Raw genomic sequence first — 15,153 nt, forward strand, 5'->3', positions numbered from 1 at the left:
GGTCGGTGTCTTCCTCAGGATCTCAAGGCAAGGTCTGCTCTGGGACACAGCAGCACCAGCTTAAGTATCACAGGGATCTCTTTCCTAAAGTGGTTACTTAATCATTTTTATGTGTATCGGAAATTCACCATGATGCTATGATCACCATGATTCTCTCAAAACTGACAGAATAAAATCACTCCCTCAAAACAAGCAGAGGAAAAGCTTACACTCCAAGATGAACATAAAAACGTATTAAAAATCGCATTCCAAACGTCGGCTCCAGTATATTTGAAAATACTAGCATGTCTGATTAGGTTCACTATAAAAAGCCTGATACAAGCCTCATAGGTATAATAAACAGACTACATAAAATATTAGCACTATTGTCTTCAAACTATACATCAACAGAGGAAAAAAAGAGCCCTAAAATTTAACTCTCTGCAAGTTTGGAAAACATGAGTAGTAGAGAAGAAAGGCTTTGCATATATTAAATCACTTTGCTCCCAAAGGAATAATAAAACCCTTTAAAGTGTGTACAACTTTTGGATGCATGCATTTCAGGTTAAGGAAAATACCATAAAATGTAACACTACTATAATTTTTAACATATATTGACGAGTTATTTTTCTAAAAAAGGAAAAAGTCATCTCTTAGCATTCATATCCTTTCTACTTACCATACTGAAGGGCTTTTAGTGGAAACCAAAACAGAATAACTGAGTGGAAGAGGCCATTTAAACAATGAACCCAGAAAACCTGAGGGAAAACAAAAATCCATGAGAACCATTTGCGATAAACTAGCTCTGTGAACTCTGACCTTTCTTTTTATCTGGGAGCTAGATTCACAAAACGTGTTTCTGTCGGGCCACCACTGTGAATTAATAGAACTGACAGACACTTTCTGCCTCTTAGACCTTCATGGGTCATTTATTTATTTTTATGTTTCTCAAAATGTTTTTTCAGCTTCACTGAAAATTTTTCTACTTTTTAAAAACTAAATATTAAAAGTTTAAATTTCTGCCTGAAAAAAGAGAATAAAATTTAAAATAAATGCAGACCCTGAAATTCTTTAAGTAGGACTATGTTCATAATTCCAAAAGAATGGACTTCTGAAAAGATTGTACTTTGGTGAAATCTCTACTTTCTCTTTCACATGTGCAATAAAAGTGTAAACTTTTCACTGATAAGGATACAAGGCATTCACTATCTCTATTTGTATTTACATACACACACCATTATATACTAAAAATAGCAGGTATAACATTTATTGTCTAATTCCTTCAAGTAAAGCATTGTCACTATGACTGAATTTATAAAAGGCTTTCACAATTTTTAACACCTGTCCACATCAAACTTTATAAAATTATAACATCATTCAATAGTTATTACTTTCTATATCTATTGTATTTGAAGAACAAGAGAGCATGTATCACTAGTACTTTCTTTGTAGCATAGATGTGAAAGATTAAGTTATAGACAAACTGTTTAGAATTCTTATGCCCCCTTTAAAGAGCTACAGTTTTGTCATTGAAAAGTGCTTCTTTCAAGCAAAACTTACGCTAAATAAAATTGGCATGTATTAATAGTTTTAAGCTGTTCAAACAACAGAAATTAAGTTGCCTGCCTCCCAAATTTTCCACTGTGATCTCAATCTCCTTTGTTAGCGCACCCAGCCACACTGGATTGTATGATCCAATTTACTCTCCAATACATTACACATTTGAACTTGTGTTACTCATTAACCTTTGTCTCTTCTCCTCACTATGTCATTACCACAAGTTTTTATTTGACAGAAAGCACAGGTGGGTGCAAGAAAAATTAGTTCTACTTTTCCATTTTCCTGACCGATACTTATTGTCACATGCTAATCCTTCAACCCCTGTCACGACCTCAGAACCTCCGACCCTTTTTACCATAACAAACGTAATCATCATCATTCAGGACAACAATGCTTCTACACTGGAGACCCACAGCAATGGCTGTGTAGACAACTATGCATTTTGTAGCCATTTGTCCCTGAATTTTAAAACACTTATATGGGATTTAATCAAAGAATTTTCACTGAAATCATTAGAAAAATCCATAAACCCTATAAAAAATGGTTGGCAACTTGTGTATTATAAATATTCAAATGGATACAGACGTTGTATAAATTATTTGGGTTGGTCTGATGACTTTTCGAAATGCATGGGCTCTGCAGATAATGAAATACTTTGTAAACAACAAAAGAGCCAAAGACACACGGAATGATGTTTCCACATTAAAACTATATACTTCCTTTGCCCTGGCCACAAAACTGTCTCCAAGTTGCCATGTGCAAAGGGGATGAAAGGATGTGACTTTCCAGGAACGGCTTTGGGTAATCTGGTGAGGATCAATTTATGTCTATAAGCAAGAGTACCATGGCCAAGTTTGCGGCTGGAAAGTTTACTCTGAAGAGAGCACCAGGGAGCCGGAGCTACAGTAGACTGGGGACCTGTGGCTGAGGGTGACACAACTCTCTAGGATGGTGAGAATTATTGTTAGTATGCAGTAAGCCTGAAACTTTCCTAGCTCTCAGATCACCTTTTCAGGGAAACAAGAGCTCATAGTCCATTTTATCTGACCAGATTGCAGCTTTCCTTCACATGAAAATATCTACCATAGGTAATGAAAAACATTCCAGCAAGGTGGTGAAATTTAATACAAACCGGACATCATAAATAACTTTAAAAAATCCAAAAAATAAAACATTCAAAAATAAAAGCATAGACATTGCACTTTACATAGTAGCAGTTTTAAGAGACCACTAAAAATATTTTTCACAACCAATGGTATAAATCTAAGAAGGCTTCAGTTTTTTTAAATTAACCAAATTCAGTTATTTCAAACAATGCCATCAAGTTCTATGAGTATGCACACCAGGACACGTGTGCACGGTGCATTCATGCAGACCTAGCCGCAGAAGACGAATAACATCCTGGCAATAAACTTAGCACTGTCACGTACAGTGTGAGGTTAGAGGCACTGAAACACCTGTTTCACTTTATTCTCTTGGTATACTGAGAACAAATGTCATTTGAGAGCTTTAAGAATTAATAAATATTAAAAATATCCTACATTAACTGTCCTAAATTCAAAACACTGAATTTAGGTTACATCTAATTATTAGTAACATGCTAATAAACATACGCTATATTAGATGGGAAAAAATTCTGTGAAAGTGTATTATATTTGTTGCTTTTATTATAGTTTCAAAATGGCATCTACCTTAACTGTCATAAAATTAAAAATTTTTCCCCTCACTTACACTGAACAGAAACATGAATTACTAACAAATACCAGTGGAAACACTTTAGAATATATACTTACAAAGTAAACTAAGCAGAAAATGAGACATTTTTGTTGTTGGGATGAATAAATACCATGGACCATAAAAGATAACACTAGGCCACGGCATATTATATAGGATATAAACTCAGATTATGATTTTAGATAAAATGTTGGATACTGTGTCTTGTATTTTAAACTTTATGGCTTGGAAATATCGAGTATTATGACTAAATGATTATTTCCCAGAGACTATAATTTTAATGCCCAATACAATCTAATATTCTAATGAGGACAAATTTCACAAAACAGAAAATTAGTAAAGAATGATAAATCACCCCTCTCCACTTTATACTTGTAAAGACAGTCCTTGTCAGTCCTGGATGACTGACCCCTGTGAGGAGTGAACATTTTCCCACAACACCGCAAAGACAGAAAGTCAGAGGGCCAAAAGGACACTCATGTCTGTCTGCCAGACTCAGTTTACTGCTGCCTGGCAAACCCCAGTGAATCCTGGTTACACTGGAGTTATATAACGGAACACTCAAACAGAAAACCTTCTCAGTCCATATCAGAACCTGAGGCAAATCTGACTTGCCATGGTCGGCATCCTGGGGTTGCTTCCTTGGCTTAGGAAGACCAGATGCCCCATGTAATCAGGGCAGTAAAGCGAGTCCCCCCAAACGTGTGCCAGGGCATTGTGTCCTACCTTGGTGTTGAAGTCCAGGGCATTCTGAGATGTTTTGTATAATTCAGGATACTTCAACATATTCTCTTTTCTGCATGATCTCTCAAATATTCCAAGAGTTAAGGGAGGCATTGCTGTAAACATCTAAAGTGCACAAACTGGTCATTATACCAAGCAGCCAAATGCAGGGCGAACCTTTATCTCAAAGTATTCAATAAAATAGGAATAATCAAAAGTCCTAAACTTACCACATTATAAAGACCTATACACCATCTCTCAAAGAGGATCTGTCCAGAAAAGCCATTAACAAAGGCAAACCAGATCTAGGAAGAAAACAACCCAAAACCCCCAAAATTAGAACACAAAAAACACATATGCATTGCTTAGAATCTGTTGTATACTCAACCATTGCATAATAGCAGCACTGACACATTATTTTCACGACTCTCTTGAAAATGGCATTTCTTTGCTTTACTTTTTAATTTGAAGGGATGTTTTCATAAGGTATTTTGTTATTAAGTCAGAACTGGCTCCACTTGTCAAATCAACAAAGAACTATATCAATAGGCAATTATAGATTTAAAAAAATATATAACCTTATTTTCTAAAAGGCACTTTAGGAAATACATTTTATGCCATTAAATTTTTAGAGCTTTAATTTACTTTTAAAATACCTATCTCCTGATAGTTACTTAAAGATTATTGTTGCTTTTATTATAAAATACATTTGTTTATTTAGAAAATAAAATAATTTCCTACAATAATACAATCACCATTTATTTTTTTCTGCATTGGTTGTATTCATATAGTTCATTTATATACATTCATAAATTTACCTTACTGGAAACCTACTGTATATAGTGTCCTGTCCTGCTCCTCTCCCTCTTAACATTATATAATATACATTTTCTTAAGTTGTTACATATTCTTTAAAATGATGTTAATGGATCTATAACCTCTACAATGTGGCTATAACTATTTTTAGATATTCAGTTTATTTCTAGTTTTTGCTATTATACATAATTCTGAACCAAATATTCTTGTACAGAAGTCCTACACATCTCTATTTCCTTAGGATGAAAAAGATAGCTTTATCAAGGTATAATTAATATACAAAAAACTGTACACATTTAATGTATACAATTTGGTGAGTTTGGACATAAGCATATGCCCATGAAACCATCACCACAATCCAGATAACAGACACATCCATCACCTCCAAAAATTTCCCTGTGCCCCTTTGTTGTTTTGCTCGTTTTTCGGATGAATTCTTAGAATTAACGGATCAAAGCATATGAGCTTTTTAATAATTCTTGATAATTACAGCCATCAGAACGTGAAATCTGAATTTATACACTAAAATACTTTGTAACCTAAATTTAGGCTTTGATTAAAAACAAATCTTTAACTAATAGAGCATAATATTCTTATATATTTTGCAATTCCCTTAAAAACAGAAACCTTAACTGTTATAACTGTAATAACTTAAAATTAAAGAGCAATATAGAGAAACTTTCTCCAACATGTTTAACATAAATGGAAAATTAAGCGAACATTAGTAAATCAAGAAAACCTGCATCATTTTTGAAAAAGCAGACCTAAAATGTAATTAAAAGCCAAGCTGGTCTGGAAGAGTAAAAAATCTGGCCCGGCGGTGAGATTACATAAACACATACACAAAACCGAAACATAACAACAACAAAGCCTGTTGGAGGAAAGCAGTCTTGATATGCCGATCAAGTGAATCTTTGAATCCCAGTTGCTGGGACTTTGCTCCACTTCACGTTTCATTTAACCTCATTATGGAAGCATGAATTGCTACAAATTCACCATTGATCAGTATGTACCCAGGCTGGCCTCCCTATGAACAGTTTCTGTACCCACGTTGATCTTTCTCCTTTTTATAGTGGAAAGGAATGATTCAACATATATAAAAACAAATGTCTGCTTCATGAGATGGAAAAGAAAACAAAGTAGCGATAACACATGAAAAATAAGTCCAAATTGTGTTAGGGTTGTAACACACATTAACAACAATAATAACAAAAGCACAGAAATTGGAGTCAAATCTGAAATTCTTGCTTGCTTTGCTACATATATTTATAGAAAAAATTTGAACATCTGCCCTAGAGTAGGAGCCAGATCATTCATTTTTGCAAGCAAACTTTAAAAGAACTTAGCATCTTCACGTGAAGTTAAATTTATTCCTTAGGGTGGTGCCGCTGACTTGACACTTTTTTTTTTTTTTTTAAAGCATACGTAGACACAAGTTGACAAAACAGACTTTAATGCTCTCTGTTGTGTTTTCACATTCGGCCTTTTTGAGATGTGGATTATGTAAACACATATTTGTGATACTTGGGTGATGGTAATGTTCTCCCTGAAGGCGACTGTAATCTACTGTAGTAATACATGCTAAGAAGCTCTTTCAGATTTCTTAGGGTATGATAGAAATATAAGGAATTTTTAAACACAAATTTTCAAATTATTGCCTCATTAGTCTATGAAGACGCAATCCAATCTTTGTTGCTCTGGAGAAAGCTGAAGCTACACGTGTACCACATTTGTCTAAGGGACATGACTTGGCTCAAAGGTTATAATCATAAACACATTTGCAATCATCAATACTGTATAAAGTGAGAAAGTTATGTTAATAAATTTGTGTGTGAGTAAATTTTTATACATGTGAATCGTCTCCTAGCTTGTTTGTACATAGAATTCGGTGCTGATTCCAATGCTACTATGAGCATGAAATTTATGAACCTCCCTTCAATCAATGAATATTTACCGAAAGTGCCAAATTCAAAATAATCTGCAAATAAACCAACATGTCTGCCTTCAAAGTTTATTTTAAAATGCATAAATTAACTGCTTTCTGATAGAAATGCAGAAATTTTTAAGTGGAAAGCTATCAACACATTTTTACCTTTTTAGTTTTCGTACTGAAAGGTATGTAAACATGTCTTCAGAAATTCTCTTCCTGTATTTTAAAAAGTTATTATTCTAATTTCTTTCTCAAAAAAGGAGAAATGACCTGATAAGAACAGAACTTCCTAATATAGTACTCTACACCTTCACACAAATATTTTGGCATTCAAGTTTACATATTTTAAAGAAGAGAGAAAAGATCCTTAACAGTGAAGAAGTCTACCAGAAAGCTGATTTCAAGTGAGTCTGAGATTTGTAGTTAGAAGATCTAATTAGAAACCTATCCCATGCTAAATAAAACAACACCGAAATTGCTATAAACAAATAAAAGTCTCTCCTTTGACTCAACCAAAACCATGGATGCAGAAAGAAAACATTAGTCTTCTGGGGGAGGTATCTAGATTATTTAAATTCACAAGAAATCCATATCCCAGCACGTTGTGCTGGGAAAGGATCACCTCATTGACTTGAATCAAAGCTTCTGGAAACAGAAACACTACATTGTTTTGGGATCTTACCAGAAAACCTGGATGCGACCACTCATTTGAAAGAAAAGGTCTTATTTTGCTAGGAAGCATGCAGATGTTTCAGAGAAATAATTAAAAAAAAAAAAAAATCTCTTTAGAAAGAGCCAGTAATTTCAATGAACACCTAGAGCTGCTGCCCGGCGGGCACTGTAAGTAAGTGCCACCTGCCAAATCTGGATTTATTTGTTTGGCTGTAATTTATGGCAATGGAGTAGCTAGATAGTGACATTCCTGGCAATACAGCAACGGGAAAAGCAGTGTTTGCCGATAATCCATAAAACCCATAGTGTTCCAGACTATTCCTTTATATGCACAGAAACTTCAGACCTGCCTCTCCTGGTATTATTTTCTAAGTTCCACGTCCCAGAAGAGGCGTGGCAGTTAAAGCTTCAGAGACATTTTCCTGATGGAGCATTTCTGCATATTAAACAGCAGCTTACAAACAGTCAACGAGTCCTCTGCTCCCACGCCTGATCAGCACAAAAAACTGAAAGGAGAGATTCGAGACTGGCAGTTGTCCTCACTAGAGACATTCAATGATGTGTTTTCTGTCTATTCATTCATAGTATTGACATGAGCCATTAACATCTGCAGAACTTGTTTTAGCTGGCAAAAGTTGGGTATCTGGGAATTGATTTAAAAGGTCAACTTGTTTCCAAGATAGTTGAATTATATTCAAAATACATTTCCATAAAGTGCTCAAAGAAAAATAACTTAAAAATGAGATTTCCAGTAAAGTTCAGGACTGACTTCCTTTTCAATGTGTAAAAAATCCGATCAGTGTTAAATATCTCATGAAGAGACTTTAAATTCAAAGCCAAGTGAAATTTAGGGATAATCAAACACAAATCACATAACTCTGCATTTGAAACAGAGCATGCAGATTTAGTTTTTCATTTGAGCTTAATATATTTTATTTCCCCCATTAGTATGGAAGTTTTGCCCACTTCATTGTTGAATGTCAAATACTATAGATTTAAAAAAGCAGCAAGTCGAGTACTTATTTCATTTTACAAAATTAAATTTTTGTAAGCAGAGTGCTGCCAGTGGCTTTAAACTTCTGGTATCTTCAAAAGTATATGTAAATAAACTGTGCAAATTGATATTCATTTGAATGTCAATGTTTTGGGATGAGAAGAAAATATAATTAGAAAAACGAGAACTATAGGGGAGATTGGGAATAAAAAATAATTATTTTAGAAAAGAATCATAAATTTATACGTACAACAAAGAACATATATTTTTTGGATCTTATAAGCTATTTCGGAAGTGGCTTTTGCTTCAAAACACAGACTATTCCAAACCAAATTCAGCAGTAATGAACAACAAGTATACTCAGATTATCTTGTTTATGTTTCCAAGTATTTGATTATTTTACCTAACGGGTTGTAACCTAATTACAGATTTTTAGTGACCAATAAATGAAACTGCCTGCAAACTTCAAAACTAAGTTTCAATTTTACTAGCCAGATTCATAATAAGACCTGTGCTCAGTCAACATTTTAATAAGGAGATAAGCATTCTGACAGAGGCATAAAGAACAGCTGAACCAAATATATAGCAGTTCCCAACTAACATGTCAACGGGGTAAATGTGAAATCTACTGATTTTTTGTCTATAGTGATACCGCTCTGGTGTAAAGTATGGGATACTATTTCCATACAGTAAATGGTTAGGTTGTGTCTCTTCTGATAGATGTGTAGAAACAGTCAACAGATCAGAGGGCAAGGTGGCATCAACAAACATCTGTAAGGGAGCCCTGCGCAGATTTATGAGGGTGTGGGCAGGTCCTCTGACAGGAGTGGAAGATGGAGGGTTTTCTTAACAGCTTATGGAGAGTTCATCGTCATGCTCTGTGGAGCTGTAAGACACTGATAACACCTACAGTTTTACAAACACAGCTTCTGATGATAAAAGGGCCGTATGTTAGGGGGAAAAAAGGTAAATACCTTATCTATCATGTCCTGATTAACCATCCAGTTCAGTTATCTAACCACTAGTGCTGTGCTGTCCCATATGGCAGCTACTGGCCACATGTGGCTCTTGAACACTTGAAATGTAATTAGTCCTAATTGAGATGTGCTGTAAGCGTAAATTACACACAAGATTTTTAACACTTAGTACAAAGAATGTAAAATATCACATTAATAATTTTTTATAGTGATTACATGTTGAAATGATAATATTGAATATACTGAGTCAAATAAAATATTTTAAAATGAATTTGGGCTTTAATTTTTACTTGTTGCTCATGTGGCTCCTGGAAAATTTAAAATTACACATGTGGCTTGCATTGTATTTCTATTGGCAAGCTCCTGGAGGACAGGAACCACGCTTGATTTACTTTGTAGTTGTAAACCTGGTGCCTGGCACCCAGTAGGGGTGCAAAAATGTTTGCAGAACAAAATGCATCTATTTAGGAGTGATATTCTTGACCCAGGCTAAGTATTCCTTTTAAAAATGTTATATTTGATACATGAAAAGGAATATAGAAATTCCTTGCTAACCAGACACAGGAACTGAATATTCTGATAATTTTTAGACAACTTCCTCATTATCTGAACTCTTGCTACCTACCAATCTCAGAAACCAAAACAGATCTGGGTAGCAAGGGAGACTTGTATCTAATATCTAAGTTTGAAACTTAGTAAGAAGTACAAGATGACCAACACTGATGAAGCTATGTGTGTCCTTCCGGATTCCACCCCTTAGTAGAACTGCTATCAGGTTTAGATCTATCATTCTCTTAGTTTTCTTTTTACATAGTTTTCCACGTGTGCATCCCTAAACAGTGTATTGCTTTCTCTAGTATTTTTGAGCTTTATAAAAAATGCTATATAGTTTGTAGTCTTTTAAAAACTGAAAACATTACTTCATTAGCAATTCTAATTCAACATTTCTTACCAAAGCAATATCAAATTTTTAGCTAGAATTTAAACATTAATTATTTTCCATGGCCAACAAACTTTTTGTTTTAACATGTTTAAAAGTTACAAAAAGTGGGCAAATGAAGGATTAATTAAAACAATGAGAAAATGTCTTCATAAAGAAAATTTCTTTAAATATCTATGCAAGTGACAAGGATTTTAAACTTAACCAGCTATTACCTCGATAATATAGAGGACTATATTCTTGTAGAAGCAGTACAAAATGCATTTGGAGACTCTGTTATAGTTCCAGGCACCATGAACCATCAATAAATTCTTCAAATACTTGAACTAAAATAAGAGCGGAAAAAAATTAGTATTTTCCTCTTCATAGCGTCAGCTACCTGAGACAAATGGTGTGTTTTGCAGAAATGATACTTTACCTGAGCTATGGAGTAATCAGAAGAATTAGCCGCCTGAAGGCCTTCATTGCCACTTATACCAACACCAACATGCGCCGTCTGTATCATGCTGACGTCATTTGCTCCATCGCCAATTGCAAGAGTTATGACTTGGACTTGCTTCTTCACCATCTCCACGACTTCAGATTTTTGAAGAGGAGTAACCCTTAAATTACAACAAATTATCAATTACTTCTGTTTTCTGAAAAAAAGGGATTTTGAAATGTCATTGTCTTGAAGGATAGAAGCAGCAGAAGATTCAAATGAATAGATCTCTGAAGAATCATTATGGAAAAGTCTTAGGTTTGCAAATGTCTAGTTCTCTGTTAACCTGATTGCCACTTTAAGGGAAAAAGAAAGTCTTAGAAGCAAACCTCTAGGTGACAGAAGCTACAATTCCTTGTTAGCACAGTTTAATAGGATGTTTGCATTAATTTGTTAAAGAAATAACATTTGAGTTCAGAAATTCCATTACTTCTCAACAAATAACATCAGAATTTCTAATTCTTCACTTTTGAATGAAATAGAAGGTCAGAAAGGCTGTTGAATGGTGGTCCAAATACTAACTAAAACCTATATTATTCCTGGAAAATTAAAGTTCTGAGCCTCTGCAAGCTCATCTTAGATAATGTACTATATATTTAAAACAACTTACGACTCTACTTAGATTAACAGTAGGGAACTGGCTAACCTCTCGACCTGTTCTCAGACACCAAGTGAATCAACCAAAGTAAATACCAAGCGCTTGATGACATAACTCATCTGCCTCAATTTTTTCCAAAAGCTACTGACTAATGGCCAAGTAGAATCAAGCAACTTTTTACACAAACGTGAATTGGGAACCGAGAACACCAGCATCCATATTAAAATCATATTTGGTATTAACTTTAGAGCAACTTATCACAGACTTTAAAAGCCACTTAAGAAGTAAATTCCACGACAATGACAGGAGGGTTCAAAGACAGAAGGCATCAGCGTAATTAACTTACTATATTGTCCACATTGTATTGGTGAGGAAAGAGAAAGAAAGGAAAACTCAACAGGGAACTGGCTCAGTAAAGTATTAAGACAGTAATTAAATACTAACAAACAAGTAACACAAACAACGGGTGTGGGCCAGAAAAATAACTCAGAGCTAAATTCTTTATTAAAGTTAAGTGGAGTAGGTGTCTAATAAAGATCTGCTGGAACTGCTGGTAAATCTATTTATTACTTAAAAATGAAGATCATGACTCTGAAAGACTCAATACATCTTTGCACATTTTCCTGATTATCTTAGGAAAAATACCTAGCAGTAGATACTCTGCACAAATATGCGCCTTCGGGAGGCCCTCCCGAAGCCTTCTGAACGGCTTCAGCCAGAGCAGCTCCGGTTTTAATTTCATGTTTGAGAATCACTGCATTAGACTGTGAGCTGCTTGCAGAGGGAACCAGTCTCCTCATCTTTGTATTCCTAGTGCTGATCCAGAATAGGTACTCAATAAATGGCTGCTATATGAAAGACTAAATCTTTCTTTGGATTTCCTTTCAGAGTCTGGCAACAGTACAAAATGACACAACTGTGAATACAGCAAGGGAATGAATGGAGGAGGATCAGACTATTAATGGGCGTTTTTGCTGTTAGCCCTCATTTTTCTTTGAAGCAATTTTCATTTCATTTTCACATTTTATTTAATTTTCCTTAACAGGCTAATATAAATTGGTAACTCCACTGGCTTTAGGCCAATGTTTTAAACATGGACTACAGCTGACATTTAGTAAATGTCAAAAAAGAACGCTCACCAAAAAATGATCTAAAAAGCAAATGGGAAATGGGCCTGAAAAGAGAAAAGCATTTGAAAACATTTATCAAATTCCCTTCACAATTTAACAGGTTCACAATGTAAATACATTGTGAAGTCACACCATGGGATCAACAGAAATAGAAAACAGTGGTATTTTTTCATAATTGAACATGTGATAAAGGAAATCTCTGCCTGGTGAGCTAATATTAGTGACTTAAAGAAGCATCAGAAAAGAGCTGGATTAAACTTTGTTTTCTTTCTTCATGGCTATTTCAACCAACCACTGCTTTCTCTGCTGGACATTGCAATTTTCAATACCCCCAAATTAAAACTGGCTGAGAATTTTCACCAACTCCCTGGGTATGGTTAATTCAGGTGATAAAAACAGAATACAAATCCCCCTGTCAAGAACAATGCCTGTTTAAAAAGAAAGATGATGATGTAGTGAGAGACATCCCCAGAATCACACTGCCATTGCTACTAGCAAGGGCATCTGCTTCCATTATCAAGCTAAAAGTAGACAACTGGCTTGGAAGAAGATTCAAGAAAAGGTGGAAGTGCTTGTATCTGCCGGGTTTGAAAAATAGCAGTTGGTTGCTAAACAAAGATGACAGATTTAAGTGGGAATTCATAACAAATAAAATATATGTACTTAAAACATTTAACTCAAAATATAAATGTACAAATGTGTGATGTAGGGCAAAGAACCTTACTTTGCATAGGGGTCTGCTGTTAGAAATTCTGCATATTTTTGTTGCAGAAACCTCACTCATGAGACACAATCCATGGGTGGTTTCATTAAGTGGAGACTAGAATGTAATGATGTCGTCCACCCCAGTTTATTGTTATCTTACCCACCCCAAATTCAACAGCAAATTTTTTAGCAACTCAAAACGTCTCTCTAGAGTATTATTATACCTGGTTTTCCTAGCAAGTTTTGCTAGACTATTTTGATGATTTATAAAATATTTAATTAAATGATGATTACTTTAAGAAGTACAATAGGAATAAACAGATTAGGGAACAAGCACCCAGTGATGCCCAATGAACAGCAAGTTGACTCATGGAAGCAAACGTGCAGGTGTGCACTGAAGAGCGTCCTTCCAGCTCTGGGCATGATGTGCTGTGGGCATCCATCAGCACGCCTTAGGGAGGGAATGTGCTTTAAGGGGACTCAGATTAGCCAAGCTGAAATCAGTTAAAAAGATCTTTTGCTGTTTTTACAGCATCCATTTAAAAAACTGTTCCTTGCTACAAGGGGGTTACTAGATAGCAAAACAAAACTATAAGACATTAAAAATGAGTGTAGCATAAAGCTTTTTGATATAATTGCCAGTATTTAATAATTTCAGAGGATATATAAATTAGCATGGGCTGCAAGGGGCTTCCTTGATGAGTTAGAATTTGCCTTGGCTTTGACAAGGAGAGGAGAGCTCAGGTCAGGTCAAAGAAATGGCATGTATTAAATTTCTTTAACTTCATGTTAAAAATTCTCCACAATATATTCCTTTCTACTGTTGTGTTTCCACCTTATAAAAGGTCATCCACTTCACTCATTAGAGTTTATTTACTTCCTTGAGTTTTGTACACCTGCTTCTATATTCGTACAATTTCCATAATAGTCTAGAACAACCTTACCACGCAAGTTAATTCTTCCAAATGTTTACCAAAAATCACATATCCATGGCTGAGTATATCTAAAACCTAAATTTTACAAATACCAATAGTGACTCAATGTATAATTCAGAAACATAAAAGCACTCTGTTTTCCACCGTAGGTATTTTTTTTTTTTACCACCCATGGGTCTGCATCAGAACGTAAATTATTCACAGCTCTCTTCTCTTTCACTGTTGCTCTTTGGTCTTTGGAAGAAGTCAAAGCCTCTATGGAAAAAGACTACATATCCAGCATGTGCTGTAAAGGGCCGGTTTTCTTCCCCATGGCTCCACAAACAGAGGGTGGTCCTTTGCGATACACCCTAGCAGTGCGCTGAGTGCAATATGTTTTTTAGATATTATTTTGGCTGTAGTTTCTGCACATGTTACTCATTATTTTTCTTATTTGCTATGTAGTAACTCTCACTGCCCTGTGAACATTAGATCGGAGTACTGGAAATTTTTACCATTTAGCTAGAAAGTATATAGGGTGGCCCATCTTATATGAGCCTCATTTTTCACTCCTTTAATGGGATTAGCTAAATGAATCACCTTTTTGAATGGAATGCGGATAAAGATTATATGTGCATGTATATACAAAGACACATAATAAAGAATATTTTAAGGGACTTTTTATAGGTAGTCAAAAGGAGTACAATAATTTATCTTACTGTACTGTGTTTTAGGTTAATAACCTTAAAAAAATTATGCCCATAATACAATATTATCTCAAAAACTTATACTATAAACTTAAAAGTTACTATAAAGTTGCCTTTAGGAGGTGAATCTAGAAAAAAATTTTAAGAATATGGAAGAAAATAGTATTTCTTAATTATCCTGAAGTGTTTTTTGTAGTGACCCTGTATTTATAGAGCTCCCGTATTCACTAAGTTTGAGGGCTGCTCCTGGTGACTATTTAGAGATCAGGATCATTAGTGGGGGGACGTGCTGT

General features: G+C 34.9%; 1 protein-coding gene across 3 annotated transcripts in view; it reads right to left on the reverse strand.

Annotated features, from left to right (window-relative positions):
- Window positions 1–15,153, reverse strand: part of ATP8A1 (ATPase phospholipid transporting 8A1) — a 218,155-nt gene that overhangs the window by 40,992 nt on the left and 162,010 nt on the right. For all 3 annotated transcript variants that reach the window (XM_058546980.1, XM_058546979.1, XM_058546981.1), the window contains 5 exons: window positions 10,744–10,927; window positions 10,541–10,651; window positions 4,227–4,301; window positions 4,000–4,122; window positions 659–737 (listed from right to left, as the gene is read on the reverse strand). In XM_058546980.1, coding sequence (XP_058402963.1) covers window positions 659–737; window positions 4,000–4,122; window positions 4,227–4,301; window positions 10,541–10,651; window positions 10,744–10,927 — 572 coding nt within the window. The remainder of the gene's footprint in view (window positions 1–658; window positions 738–3,999; window positions 4,123–4,226; window positions 4,302–10,540; window positions 10,652–10,743; window positions 10,928–15,153) is intronic.

Source organism: Diceros bicornis, chromosome 8 (genome assembly GCF_020826845.1).
Source record: "Diceros bicornis minor isolate mBicDic1 chromosome 8, mDicBic1.mat.cur, whole genome shotgun sequence".
In the NCBI taxonomy this organism is placed as follows: Eukaryota; Metazoa; Chordata; class Mammalia; order Perissodactyla; family Rhinocerotidae; genus Diceros; species Diceros bicornis.